The sequence below is a fragment of the Lolium perenne genome, chromosome 6, assembly GCF_019359855.2.
Source record: "Lolium perenne isolate Kyuss_39 chromosome 6, Kyuss_2.0, whole genome shotgun sequence".
In the NCBI taxonomy this organism is placed as follows: Eukaryota; Viridiplantae; Streptophyta; class Magnoliopsida; order Poales; family Poaceae; genus Lolium; species Lolium perenne.
This window is the reverse complement of record NC_067249.2, coordinates 160,956,489-160,970,778: the sequence shown is the minus strand read 5'-3', so window position 1 is coordinate 160,970,778 and position 14,290 is coordinate 160,956,489. Positions and strand designations below refer to the sequence as shown.

General features: G+C 45.4%; 1 protein-coding gene across 1 annotated transcript; it reads right to left on the bottom strand.

The window, feature by feature from the left end:
• Window positions 1-2,651: 2,651 nt before the first annotated feature.
• Window positions 2,652-12,376, bottom strand: LOC127307052 (wall-associated receptor kinase 5). Its single transcript, XM_051337745.2, has 3 exons — window positions 11,375-12,376; window positions 4,069-4,239; window positions 2,652-3,972 (listed from the first exon to the last, which is right to left on the bottom strand). Exons 1-3 carry the CDS (start codon window positions 12,279-12,281, stop codon window positions 2,774-2,776), a joined length of 2,277 nt encoding a protein of 758 aa, XP_051193705.1. The 5' UTR covers window positions 12,282-12,376; the 3' UTR covers window positions 2,652-2,773.
• Between the last annotated feature and the right edge of the window lie 1,914 nt (window positions 12,377-14,290).

Sequence of the window (14,290 nt, the reverse complement as noted above, 5' to 3'; positions counted from 1 at the left end):
AGCGTAGTAGTTTGTCTCGCCTTAGTTTGAGTCCTGCAAGTGTAGTGGCAGTCCGACCATGGACGCTTCGACCGGGGTTCTTCCCATGAGAAGGGACGCAACCCATTTGCCTATTCAGGTACGCGGGGTACAACTTATGAGCTCCCATGGAAAGATGCCTAAGTGGTTGGATGGCATTCCGGAGGGTCGGGTGTGTCAAGGACTTTGCAACTCCTAGGTAAACGGCATCCCGGACTCTGGTGTTGGGAGCTACAACTCATTCGGCATGTCTTAGGCTAAGGCGAGCAGACGAAAAACTACGATCGGGTACTTGTCGTGGCATATGTTGTTATGCAGGGATGATACCCACACGATGAGTAATCGGATCTTGTGGGGAAAGTGTACAACCTCTGCAGAGTGTAAAACTATTCGAATAGCCGTGTCCACGGTTATGGAAATGGGAATGGAAGTTGCTTGGCATTAAAGGAGGGTTTTTGTTTTACAAAAGTGTTTCCCAAAAGGTTTTGGAATGTACCTGAGAGGTACGGTGGAAAGATGGAATAATTGTGTTGGCCATATGAGATGGCAAAAGAAATTGGGTCATCCTTACCTATTAGTCTTAAATAAACTAGTTTACAAAAAGGCTTTTCAACAAATATATAGAGATGTCATACTCTCGAGAGGAACCACCTTTCGCTCCTTGTCGCCCTAGTTTAGTGCATGTTCCTTGCTACTGTCATATTGCATATCCTTTATTTCTCTCTAAGGTAATTTGCGAGTACATTCAAATGCACTCATTGGCATTGTTGTCCTGACTATTTACTTGGCCAGACTTTGAAGAGGAGTTCGATGAAGAAGACGAGTACGACGCCGAAGACGCGAACTAGGAACGCTCTCCCAGTCAGTCGCCTATAGGGTAAAGGCCTGATCTGGATACCGCCACTTTTGGATTCAAGTTGTTTCCGCTGCTGTTTGCTGAACTATGACCTTGATGGCCTATGATGTAAGACTTCCGTAATATCTTTAATTCGGTACTGTAATGGATGGTGTAGTTTGGTATCAATTCGGTTATGTATTCACGATGGAATGATCTTGGGATCGCGAAATTGTATGCATAACAGGAGTTTCAGACTGGTAAGTCCGGGGCTCCACATAATATGGGTTACAAACAATGTAACAGGGATCATACTGTGTTCTATAGGCATTCAGGGCACCATATTACCATCTTCGCAGTTTACGTGGATAATATTGTTATCACAGGAGACGATATGAGGAGATCAGTCGGTTGAAGGTCAGATTGAGCAAAGAATTTGAGGTTAAGGATCTAGGCCAACTTAGGTATTGTTTGGGCATTGACATTGCAAGATCTCCTAAAGGAATAGTTATCTCTCAATGGAAATATGTATTGGATCTACTCCTGGTACGCTCGGGTGTCGAGCTGCTTCAACTCATATTGAGCAAAATCACCAACTATGTGCTCAATCAGGAGATCTAGTTGATAGAAAGTGCTACCAACGGCTTGTTGGTACACTTATCTATTTATGCCACAAGAGACCTGACATATCCTATGATGTAAGTGTGGTGAGCCGCTACATGCATGACCCAAGAAGTGGATATCTAGAGGCAACTTATAGAAATTTGCTCTATCTAAAAGGAAGTAAATAGCTAAAAAAAGAGCGTTTTGCCATAGAAGAGGTCTATGGTTCAAGACCAATGGGCACTTGAATGTGGAGGGATATTGTGACGCTGATTGAGCTAGTTGACTTGATGACAGAAGGTCAACATTAGGCTTTTGTGTCTTTGTAGGAGGAAACTTGGTATCCCGAGGAGCAATAAGCAACAGGTGGTCTCTGTAGAAGCGGAGTATAGTGCCCATGTGTTTGAGTGAGATATTATGATGAAAGGCCTCCTATCGGAATTGAAGCTACTATGGAGAGGGCCATTGAATCTTTGGTGCGACAAAAAGTCAGGAGTTAACATAGCTAACAATCCCGTTTAACATGACCAAACAAAGCATGTGAAAATAGATCGATTCTTCATCAAAGATCAGCGCGACAAAGGAACCTTGAAATTAAGTCGTGTAACCTCTAGAAAACAAATAGCAGATTAGGTAGTAAGGAATATTTGTTGGCATGTAACAAGATGGGAATGAGGGTTGGAGATTGTTTCAGTATAGTAGATTAGTAGTAGTATCCTAGGATAGTCTAATATATTTCAGCGGAGTGCTATGAAGTGTAGTAATCTGGAATGTTCTATGAAGTAGTGTTAGTTTAGTAGTAGTGTCTAGATTATTCTAGTGTACGAGTGAACTACCATGAGCTACATATAAGAGGGTATGGAGGTCCATAGGACTAGCCATCCATACTATTTCCCACAAAACCTACAAAACACATGACAATCATTCAATTGAGCAGGAATTTCGTTCTAAGTCAATGACGTCGCTGAATTGCAACCTACGTTGCAACTCATCGTTAGCATGAATCACGAAACAAATCTAACAGTTCAGAGGCTTCTTTCGTAGTTGCAACCCCATTTATAATCCAACTTACAACTTAAATGCATGAATGACGATGCAAATCTGACCTTACACGAGCTTCGTTCTGAATTAGTCTACCCAGAACTAGCAATTCCGTTGTTAAATTACTAGTACTTAATTTTGAACAACATACAGATAGACAATTCTTTCTTTTGTATACCAAGCTGTACAAGCGATGGTTCCACATAAAGGAAAACTAGTCCTGCGAGTGTTGTATAGCTCCAGCCTTTGCAGTACACCCCAAAATTGTATCATCAATCAACGCGGAGACTGAATTCCTATGTATGCAGTGTCACCGAAACTAACGTTTCTAGTGCTGCTACCAAGCTCTAGTCTAGAGTGGCCAGAGTACGTGGTCGGTGAGGGTGAGCTACGGAGCAACCCAACTAGCTCCCCAGAATCCGGCGGCCCCCATGGATGTTGCGCCAGCTTGCTCAGCCTGTCAAGCTCCTCCGCGACCTCCCGCATCGTCGGCCTTTTCTCGCCCAGCATCTCCAAGCACTGCCTCGCCAGCTCCGCGGCCTGCTCGAGCACCTCGATGCTCTGCTCGCTCTTGATCTGGGGGTCTAGCATCTCCTCCAGCCTGTTCTCCCCTAGGACCAGCAGGAACTGCGACGAGAGGTACTTCTCCGCCTCGAGCTCCTCCAGGTTGAGCGCCTTCCTGCAGGTCAGCAGCTCCAGCAGGACGACACCGAAGCTGTACACGTCGCTCTTATCCGTCAGCTTGCACGTCCTCATGTACTCCGGGTCTAGGTACCCGCAGGTGCCCTGCACGAACGTCACGAACTGGGCCTCGTCTGTGGGCGCCAGTGTGGAGGCTCCAAAGTCGGAGACCTTGGCCATGTAGTCCTCGTCGAGGAGTATGTTGGAGGTCTTGACGTCTCCGTGGATGATGGGCGGCGAAGCCCACGAGTGGAGGTAGGAGAGCGCCTCGGCGGTCTGGTGGGCGATCTTGAGACGCGCCGTGAAGGGGATGCGTGGGCCGTCGCGCCTGCCGTGGATGAGCCGGTACAGGGTGCCGTTGGGGATGTACTTGTAGACGAGCATGGGGACCTCCACCTCCAGGCAGCAGCCGTAGAGCTTGACGATGTAGCGGTGGTTGATCTGGGAGACGATGAGCATCTCCTTGCCGAACTCCTTCTTCTGCCTCTCGCTGGCAAGCCGGCACTTCTTGATGGCGACGACGCAGCCGTCCATGGTGGTGCCCTTGTACACGGTGCCGTTGGCGCCCTTGCCAATCACGTGGCGCTCGTCGAACCTTCCCGTCGCCTCTTCCAGCTCCTCCTGGGTGAAGAGCTTGAAGGACAGCCCCTGCCTCGACCTCATCTCGTCGAACAGCGTGTGGCCCCCGTGCTGCTTGAAGTACTCGCTCTTGATCTTGGCGAGCCTCCGTTTCGCGTAGATCATGTACACGCAGGAGGCGGTGATTATCAGTACGATCACGCCGCCACTGACTCCTGCAGCAGTCAAATTGAGAAATCGAATCAGTGACAAAAAATAGATAGAAACTCGCATTTTCGCGAGAAGCAGACAACCGGCCGACTTTGGCTCACCAATGGCGATCTCCCATCCAAGCTGGGATTTTCTTCGCTCGCATGTTCCGTTGTATGCGTTGCCTGAAGTCTCGTCAGGGCAAACACAGTTGAATCCTCCGATAGTGTTAACGCAAGAACCAGGAACAGAGCAAGGGTACCTCGAACTTTTGTCTTGGCACTCGTTGATATCTGCAGGTGCCAACCAAAACACACGTGAGTCAACATGGTTTCGCTGCAGTGCCACATGTACACGGGGAGGAAATGCAAGATCTTAACGCCGGTACTGTCGCCGACTACTTTTCTTCTGGAAACGTTCAATGCGGCGGAATGGGTTCAACTGTTCAAGTACACCGACGGAGGAGGAAACACGCAGTCTGGCGCCGTCGCCGATCCTGTCTGCCGGCGAGATCTGCTCCTTCGTCGTTGCAACGGTTCATTTTTCAAATTGTCTTACCATGGGCCAGTTGGGCTCGGGGTTTCGGAATTCGATGCATGATCAAGATCCAAAAGGTCGTATGGGCTAGGATCCGATTATCACTAAACCTAAAAGGCATCGCATACCGCAATTTGCTCGCGGGGTGACTTATCGCCTGGGTTTTGAATCCTCTCGCAAGCCGCCGGCTCCCCTCATCCCGCTGATCGCCGATGCTCGTCCCTCTGTCGCTGCCATGGCTAACCGGGGAGGAGGCAATCCGAACCGTGGCAGGGGTCCGCATGGAGGCCGTGGTGGCAGCGGACGGCAGGGGTTTTGCTGGAGGCCGTGGGGGAAACTACCATGAGGGAGCCCCGTGTGGCACCGCTGGCGATGGAGCTGATGCTGGTCAGGGCGGTGAACAGCCGAACAATGTGTTCGGTGATGGTGTATTTCGTGTTGGTCCGGTAGGGCAGAATTTTGGCGGAGGAATCGGAATTACCAGGGATACAACAACCGCAGTGATGTTCGTCGAAACTATGGATACAATGGTAATTATAACCCTCGTCGCTTAGCTACAAACAATAATGCAAATGTTCGGTCTGGTAATGGTAGGTATGTTGCCACTACCTCCGGTTTAACTGAGTTTCAGCAGAGGATGGTGTCCGAGGCTGCGGAGGCGTTTGCTCGTCAGTTGGCGGGACGCCAGATCTCTCTCAGCCAGCAGGTCAACAGCATGTGCAGAAAGAGGTGGGCGCACAACCGGTTGCGGCGGTGGTGCGTCAACCATGGTTTGCCAGAGCGTCGCCGGTGCAGACCAATCAGCCTTTGCAAGGGGAGCATCAGCTGACAGTACAGAGGGCTGAGGATGTGTTGATGGCAGTGGCCGGGTGTGCAACAAAAGACACCGGCAGTGATATGGAGAACTTAACTAAGGCTGAATTAGATGGAGAACTTAACTAAGAGCTAATAAAAAGAAAGAGCCAAGTTGCTTTAGATGTCGCAAGAGGGGGCACTTCCTGAATGATTGTGAGGTGGTGCTATGTGAATGTTGTCAAAGGCCAGAACCCAAAGGATTGTTCGTTGCTTCATGCTCCGAGACCTCGTCTTGCAATGTATGGTATGGGCCATCCGGACTTAGCATTTTGGAAATTACCGTTGTCTAATTCAGTTAGGCCAATGGTGGAAAATACAAGACTTGGTAGGGTGGAAGTGTCTGGTGGTTCACTCTCTGTTGCACAATTGACCACTCATTTGCTGTGGATTGTTCCTGATCTCACTATCAATGGGAAGTGCAACAGATGGAGGAGAATGTGTTCAGAGTGAATTTCCCAAGTAAAATTGAGTTGGTAAGGGTGCAACATTTTGGACGGTTTCATGTTCCTGATTCGAGCATTATTCTATCTTTTGATTTTTGGAAAAAGGAGATTCAACCGGCTTGGGTACCTGAAGATGTTTGGGTAAGGGTGTATGGCCTACCACCGGTAGCTCTTGATGATTATTTAGCTCTTTGGGCACTTGGTGATGTTTTTGGTAAGACTAAAGATATTGATATAACTTTTACACGACAAAATAATGTTCTCCGCATGCTCATTACTTGCCTGGATACCACTCTTATTCCTGACACATGGGATCTTAAGATCAAGAAAGAATTTTTTTGACTTAGGTTTGAGGTGGAGGGAGAGCGGATTCCAAATAATCCAGATGTCACCATGTCAGATGCTCCTGGAGATGGGGGAGATGAGGACGCTCACACTCATGCTCGTGATAAGCCTAGAGGTAGTGACATTGAGCGCAATGTTAAGAGAACTAAGAATGTTGGGGATACAAATAATGAAAAAGGTACCTCCAAATCATCGCAAAAGTCGAATGCAAATTCTTTGGGCATGCAAATGATGAAGTCTGGCTGTGTTGGTGCTATGGAGAGGAATTTTAAAGTTGTGACAAACTCTGAAAATACACCAAGGTATGATGATGTATTTTTTAGCTCGAATAAATTATGTGTTAGTCCTAAACAAATTTATTCTTGTTTCAGTGGAGGAGGTTGGTGAGTATGTGCCAACTGCTTCTCTCATTGATCCCAATTCTACGCTAGCTAAGTCTCACAACCTGGTGTATGTACCAGAACATGTTATTTCCAACAGCGTGGATAGGAGTACGTCGATCACACCGATCGTGCATGGCGCACGCGGCCCGAGTCATGCAGGGCTGGGTCAGGAGGCGTTGGCTGCACCGGCGTTGGGCAGGCCGCCTCTTACCACGGCCACGTCACGCGGACTAGTTACGTCGCTGGGGCTTGGCCCTTTGGCGTCTCGGCCTTCCATGCATGGCCTTGGCAGCCCCATGCAGTCGAGAAAAGCCACGCCTACGTCGATCTTGGCGACTAACGCGCCCACCTCCATAGTGACACATAAGGTGAATGTTTTACCATCTATGCATTCTATGAATCCTACTGTTGGTACTCCAATTCATTGCAATACAAATGATAAACATGTGGGTTGCACTCCTGGTTTGGTATCGGCTTGTGCGGATAATGGTTTGGCGACGGATACACCATTTTCTCATGACTAAATTGTTGATTTTGGTGGCATCAAAGAGGAGGCTTTGCGGGGTGTGCGGTCGAGTGGACGTCTACGCGCTTAGCCAAACTATGATGCTACACAGATGGAGAGGGTGATGATGATGGCTAAGAGGCGTGATGAAATGCCCGTGATAGGTACGTCTAAGGCACAACCGACCTCGTTACTTTCATTTTCTGATGATCAGAATATTGAGCATGCTAGTTCTTTGGGGGTTTCATTGGGAACTTCTCTTTCTGCGAATATTGCTTCGGTTAAGTTAATTAAAGAGATTGAACTTGGGCGAACTTTAACTTTGTTGGGACAAAGTGATTAAATGGTAAATAATATTGAATTTACCTCGTCGTGCTTGCCAGTCTCTCGTGCCTCCAATCTTTCTGAGGACTTGGAGGACGGCGATGAGCTAGAGGGGGATGATATAAATAAGGTTCCTCCTCTTAGGGTTAAGGATAAAAAAAGGCGTAAAAATTGTATGATAAGAAAAATGTGCGGAGGAGTAACCGTATTTATATTAAGACTTCGAAATCATAATGTATGATTGCGTGCAATAGTGAATGGTTTAAGGACCCAGGAAAACATTTATTTGTCAAAGAATCCATTAGGGAGTATGACCTGGATTTTTTGCTTTATTAGAAACAGGCTGGTCAAATTTTTCTATACCTTTCCTTAGAGATTTATCGGCTTGCAAGGGTTTTGCTTGGTACTGTCTACCACCACAAGGGCGTTCAGCGGGAATTTTGGTAGGGATAAATACTAGTACTTTATAAGTGAATAGAGTGGACAATGGTGATTTTTGTGTTAAACTGGCTATTAAATCAAAACTAGATGGGTTTGAATGGTTGCTTGTGCCTGTGTATGGGGTGGCATAAGATAAGTTCAAACATGAATTCCTAGCTGAATTGGTGAGGATGTGTGATTCAAAAACTTTACCGATGTTACTAACAAGAGATTTTAATATATTAAGAAGACCCGAGGAGAAAAGTAATGATAACTTCCATCCTCGTTGGCCTTTTATTTTTAATTCAATCATTGAAAATCTTAATCTAAGAGAGATTGTGTTATCGGGAAGAGAATTAATTGGGCAAGTAGAAGAGAGAATCCTACTTATGAAAAGTTGGATCGAGTCCTAGCTAGTGTTGGATGGGAGCAAAAATTTGCACTGGTATTTGTCTGGGCTTTGACTCGTTCTGGATCTGATCACACACCTTTACTTATTGATGTTGGGTGTCAAGCTCATGTTGGCAACAAGGCTCGTTTTTCTTTCGAGCTATCATGGTTAGAGCAGGAAGGTTTCCATGAAATGATTGCAGCTGAATGGGCTACTGAACCAATTGGAAAAACTTCTATACAAACTTGGCAAAACAAGATTAGACACGTGCGTCGTTTCTTACGAGGTTGGGCTAAAAAATTAACCGAAAAGTATAAAAGAGAAAAAGAACGATTACTAGTTATCATTGGTGCTTTGGATATTAAGGCAGAATCCACACCATTATCTCCCGAGGAGTGTAATGATCTTAAAATGGCTAATGAAAAACTAAATAAACTTAGATGAGAGGAAGAAATTAAATGGGCACAAAGAGCTAAAGTGAAATATATTCAGGAGGGAGGCAATAATAGTAAATATTTCCATTTAATAGCGAATAGGAAACATAGGAAAAAGAAAATCTTCCAGCTAGAGCAAGAGGAAGGAATTATTGTGGGGGGGGGGTGATAATCTTAAGGTCTATATTACCGAATACTATAAAAAACTGTTTGGAAATCTGAAACTTAGTTCTGTTACTTTGATTGGAAATAAAATTGAGGATATTCCGCAATTGTCGGCAACTCTGAATAGCTTAGTAATTATGGATTACTCAATGGAGGAGATTCGTAAGGCTATCTTTCGGATGGAGCATAATAAATCGCCTGACCCAGATGGATTTCCGGCCGAGTTTTATCAGCATTTTTGGAAAGTCATTAAAATTGATCCGATGACACTATTTGAGTGTTTTCAGAAAGGAGGACCACCGTTGGATAAACTAAATTTTGGAGTTATTACTCTTATACCAAAAAAGAAAAGTCCCACCCAAATTCAGCAATATAGACCCATCTGTTTACTGAATGTTAGCTTTAAAATTTTCACTAAAGTGGCAACGAGTCGAATTTTGGATGTAGCTTAGAAAGTAATTAGACCAACACAGACTACGTTTATCCCAGAAAGATATATTTCAGAGGGAGTGGTGGTTCTTCATGAGACGATACATGAAATACATAGGAAAAAGCTTGATAGGTGATTTTCAAAATAGACTTTGAGAAGGCATATGATAAGGTAAAATGGCCTTTTTTGCAACAAGTTCTTCGCATGAAGGGTTTTGATGCTATTTAGTGTGAAAGGATTAAACACTATGTGCAAGTGGGAGTGTAGGAATCCGGGTAAACGATGATACTGATCATAATTTTCAAACTAGGAAAGGTTTGCGCCAAGGTGACCCTTTGTCCCCGATACTTTTTAACATTATCGCTGATATGTTGGCTATTTTTATTGCTTGAGCTAAAGAAGATGAGGAAGTTGGGAGTTTGATACCGCATTTGATTGATGGGGGAATTTCTATATTACAATATACAGATGATACAATTTTATTTATGAAACATGATATTGCTAAGGCTATTAACATGAAACTTATTCTACCTATTTTTGAACAGCTATCGGTACTAAAAATTAATTTTCATAAAAGTGAAGTTTTCTGTTTTGGTAAGGCTAAATATATGGAGCATCAATATAGAAATATTTTTGGGTGTGAATCTGGATCCTTGCCTTTTAGATATCTAGCTATTCCTATACATTATAGGATACTCCGAAATGCGGAATCGAACCCTACTGAGAATCGTTTTGCATCTAAGCTAAGTTGCTAGCGTGGCAAAAATGCTTTCTTATGGTGATAGACTTTTCCTGATTAATTCAGTTCTTACAAGGTTGCTTATATTTATGTTAGCCTTTTTGAAAATCCCAGTTGGGGTAAAGAAAAGACTAGATTATTATCAATCAAATTTCTTCTGCAATCGGATGATAATAAGAAGAAATATAGACTTCCTAAATGAAATATTTTGTGCAGACCTAAGGATCAAGGGGGGTTAGAAATTGAGGTACTTGAGTTAAAAATACAAAACTTAGTAAATTGCTGTTTAAACTCCTTTCGGGGAGGGTATGTGGCAGCAATTGTTACATAATAAATACCTCAAAAATAAAACTATCACAAGTTGAAGCTAATCGTAATGATTCACCCTTTTGAAAGGGTCTTATGCATGTCAAGAACGACTTTTTTAACCGGGGGTTCTTTAAATTGGGAAATGGAACGACTGTGAGGTTCCGGGAAGACGTTTGGATGGGGAATGCCCCCTTGTGTCAATAATACCCGGCATTGTATAATATTATTCAATATAAAAATGTTCTAGTATCAACGGTATTTGCAACTACGTCTTAAAATTCTCGTTTAGAAGAGGTTTGAATGACAACAAAGGGTTACAATGGTTGAACTTATGTCGGTGGCTAATTACAATTACTTTGAATAGTGAACCCGATGTGTTTGTTCGGAAACTCACGGATAAATTCTATTTTCAGTTAAGTCTATGACATACTATTTTTCTTCGTAAATATCTGTGGAAATTAAAGATTCCTTTGAAAATTAAGATATTTATGTGGTTTCCTAGTAATAAAGTGCTTCTTACTAAAGACAATCTAGCTAAACGGAAGTGGAATTGGTGTCAAAAATGTTGTTTTTGTGATTCTACTAAAATCGTTAATCATTTGTTCATTGGCTGCCCCCTTTTTGCAAAAATTATTTGGCGCATGGTTTATCTTTCTTATAATATTCCTCCACCAGCTAATATTACTAATATGTTTGGTAAATGTACGCAAGAATGATAAATAGAAGATTCGTATTGAGTTTCTGCTCTATGTTGCTCCATTTGGAGGATTAGAAATGATATCTTTTTAGGAAACATAGTGGAACTAATATTTTACAGGTTATCCGACGTGTTGCTCATTGAATTCAACAATTGGTTTTCCTTCTCCTGTCGAAACAACGGGAGGGTAGAGTATGGTTATTAGATGCAACCGGATGCTAGTGGTTGCTCAGAACTTTTTTTTTCAGCCTACTGGATGGCGACATATTAATAGAATAGTAAATAGATAGGCTTTCTATGTGTTGCATCTTCTTATGGTTGATTCATGTATCGATTTTAGCTTTTCCTCGATAGTAATAATGGATTCTTTGGAATTTCCTCCCATGTCTAAAAAAACACCGGGAGAAGAAGCAGCTAGCTCTGGCGCGGTGGGAAGAACAGACGATGTTACCTTGGCAGCCGTTGAGGAGATAGGGATTGCCGTCGTAGCCGGCGGAGCAGTTGCAGAGGTAGCCCTTGCCTCGACCGTACTTGGAGTCGACGCACTCGCTGTTCCCGCTGACGCAGGCGTAGGCCGACGCGTTGCGCTTGGCCTCCTGGCACGTCTTGTTCCCGATGGCCCAGTCGAGCACGAGCGGCACCTGGTTGCCGTTGGCCGCCATGAACTCATCGGTGGTGATGTAGGTGGTGCGGAAGTCGAAAGCGGCTGCCTCGAGCAGCACGGCGTAGCTGCAGGGGCTGAAGCTGGACGTCCCGGAGGTGTTGAACTTCTCCTCGAAGGAGATCTGGTACCCGTTGAGGCCCGACGGGATGGCCGTCTGGCAGCAGCCCACCCCGGCGCACGAGCCGTTCTCCAGCCTGCCCACGCCGGGGCACATGGCCATGCACCCCGTCATGTAGAGGTCGGTGGTGTCGTTGAGGGAGCGGATGTAGGCGAGCGAGTTGCAGCCGACGACGGTGAAGCGGTTCAGCGCGTCGTTGATGCGGAAGTTGGTGATGGACATGTCGTACCACCAGTTGTTCTGTCCGTTCATGGCGCCCGTGGTGGAGTTGTAGCACCACGGGTTGATGAGGCTGTAGATGCGCAGCTGCCCGTGCCGCACCGACATGTCCACCACCTCGATCTGGTAGTTGTACAGCCGCTGCCGCCCGTCGGAGGTGCGGTTGCAGCTGAGGGAGAAAGTCCAGTCCCCCGTCTCGAGGTGGCACCCGCTGCCCACGCCGAACGGGTAGGGGATGTCGATGTCGCCGCAGCGCCGCAGGCACGCCTCCCCCGGCTGCATCGCCGTCCCCGCGGCTGCTGCCGGCGGCGGACCAGCCCACCATACTAGAACCGCGATCAGCAACGCGAGAATCATCTTTCTTTTTCGCTCATGCGCGGCTCGAAGAGGCGCAGCTGGGAGGTGGCGATGGCAATGGCTCGGCTCAGCTGGATGGGAGTGTTTTAGTTGGTGATTACTGTGAACTAATAGGGGTTTAATTAGACCATTCTGAGGTTTGAAACGATCAAAAGACAAATGTCCCATCTGCACGCAGCCACGGCCTGACTTATGACACGACGCAGACAGGTGTTGGGGAAAGTTTACCAAGAGGCATGTTTAGTCTGATGTGGTTGTTGATGCACGTTGATCTTCAGGCCCAAGCTGCACGAGTGGGTGCCCAAAAAAAAGGATCAATCGACCTTTCTAGTACCCCTTCACACCAGCGTTCTTCATTAATCTCCTTTTGACGTATGAACAGAATTGATCTCCATCACCAGGTGAACGCGGCAGTACGTTCTCTTCACCAATTCAGTACCTCTCCTCCCTCCCGTTTCATATTTGTTGTCGAAGATTCAGACGTATATCTGTACATAACATGTGTCTAGATACATCTGAATTATCTTTAACTATATGGAGTGGAGGGAGCTAGTATGATTTATGTGTTTCCTAACAGAACGGGACAGCCGGACAAATGTGACCCATTATCTGTAACTCTACTCGATGCAGACATGGCAGCTAGCTCTTGGTTTTGTTCTTCACAATGAAGCCAGGAGAATAGCCTGTTTGCGGGGCGATTCAAATCCACTCGCGACAAGCTGGTCGGTGTCAAGCAATTGCCCTACGTGTCGCGGAACCCTCAGCATTTCGGAGAATGCAAAGTGACTGGTTTATCCGTTCGATCGATAACAAATGGGCCACGGTATCTTACAACATGCAGTAAAATACAGCTGCAAAGCTGTCCTTTGCTGAGAACGCCGTAAAGTCCTCGTTTAACATCACAAACGCAGCCATCCTTTTAGCTTAGAAAAAAGTAGTGGGGAAGAATTATATCCGCAAGTTTAAATTAGTCTGAATCCAGTCATTATGCACTCGGTCTCCCTTGACCCGGCAGCGCACGCTTCACTAAAATAGTCACAAGAAGAACAACTTATCAGCAGATTAGTCTCGATAACCATCTGAACATAGCTGGGTTGGTTTGCCATTTGCTGCTGCCAATCCATTTCCACCATCCTTGAATAGACTAAACTATTCGAACGCGGGAGAAGTTATGCAATCGCACGTTGGATTTACCCAAATGTCAAGCAAATATTATCTCACGCTCACGTGGAATGGAGGCTCGCTGAAACCGACAGAAAATTGTTTCTGTGCTAACTGTGTGGTACTGGTCAACGATTCAGAGCAAGGTATGCTGTCGACGAGAGCGAAGCTGGGGTTGCCAAGCGCACATACGTGCTACTACTACATGGGAGCTTCGTCGGAGGCCGTGGCACGGCGCCTCTCCTCGAGTCTGAATTGTCAGTGTCTTGGAGGGCAGGCAAGCAACTCAAAAGCAACACTTACAATTTTTTTTCTTTACGTGAACAATTACTCAACTATCTCGACTTTAGAAACTTAAACAAAGCGCATACTCCTGGAACCAACGAAACTTTCAATCTACTTTAGAAAATCCGACAGAACTGGTCTATTTAAATTTGGATAAATTTGCATATGACTACCTAGAACAAAGGAAAACATAGTATATGTCAACCCTCGTATAATTCTGAGTTGTCCTAATGGTGAGTCCGTTATATCTATCTTCGCTGGCCCAACTTTGAGTCTTAGCTATGCTTAGAGCATGTCTAACAGTAACAGGGCCCTTACTTTTCTGCCCCGTATATCGTGATTATTTCGCCCCGTATAAAAAAAGTGTTGGTAGATACACCGTTCCGTCTAGCAGACCCCGTATTTCACCCCGTAAATTCGTAAATTTAAAATCCCGGGAAACTTTCATATTCATAGTTCGTCGATCATACATACGGATCAACGCTTGTACATCCAAAATGCGCGATCCTAAATGGATCGCGACTTCTACTCGGAGAGGTCGACTATGTACGAGTCCGCCTCCG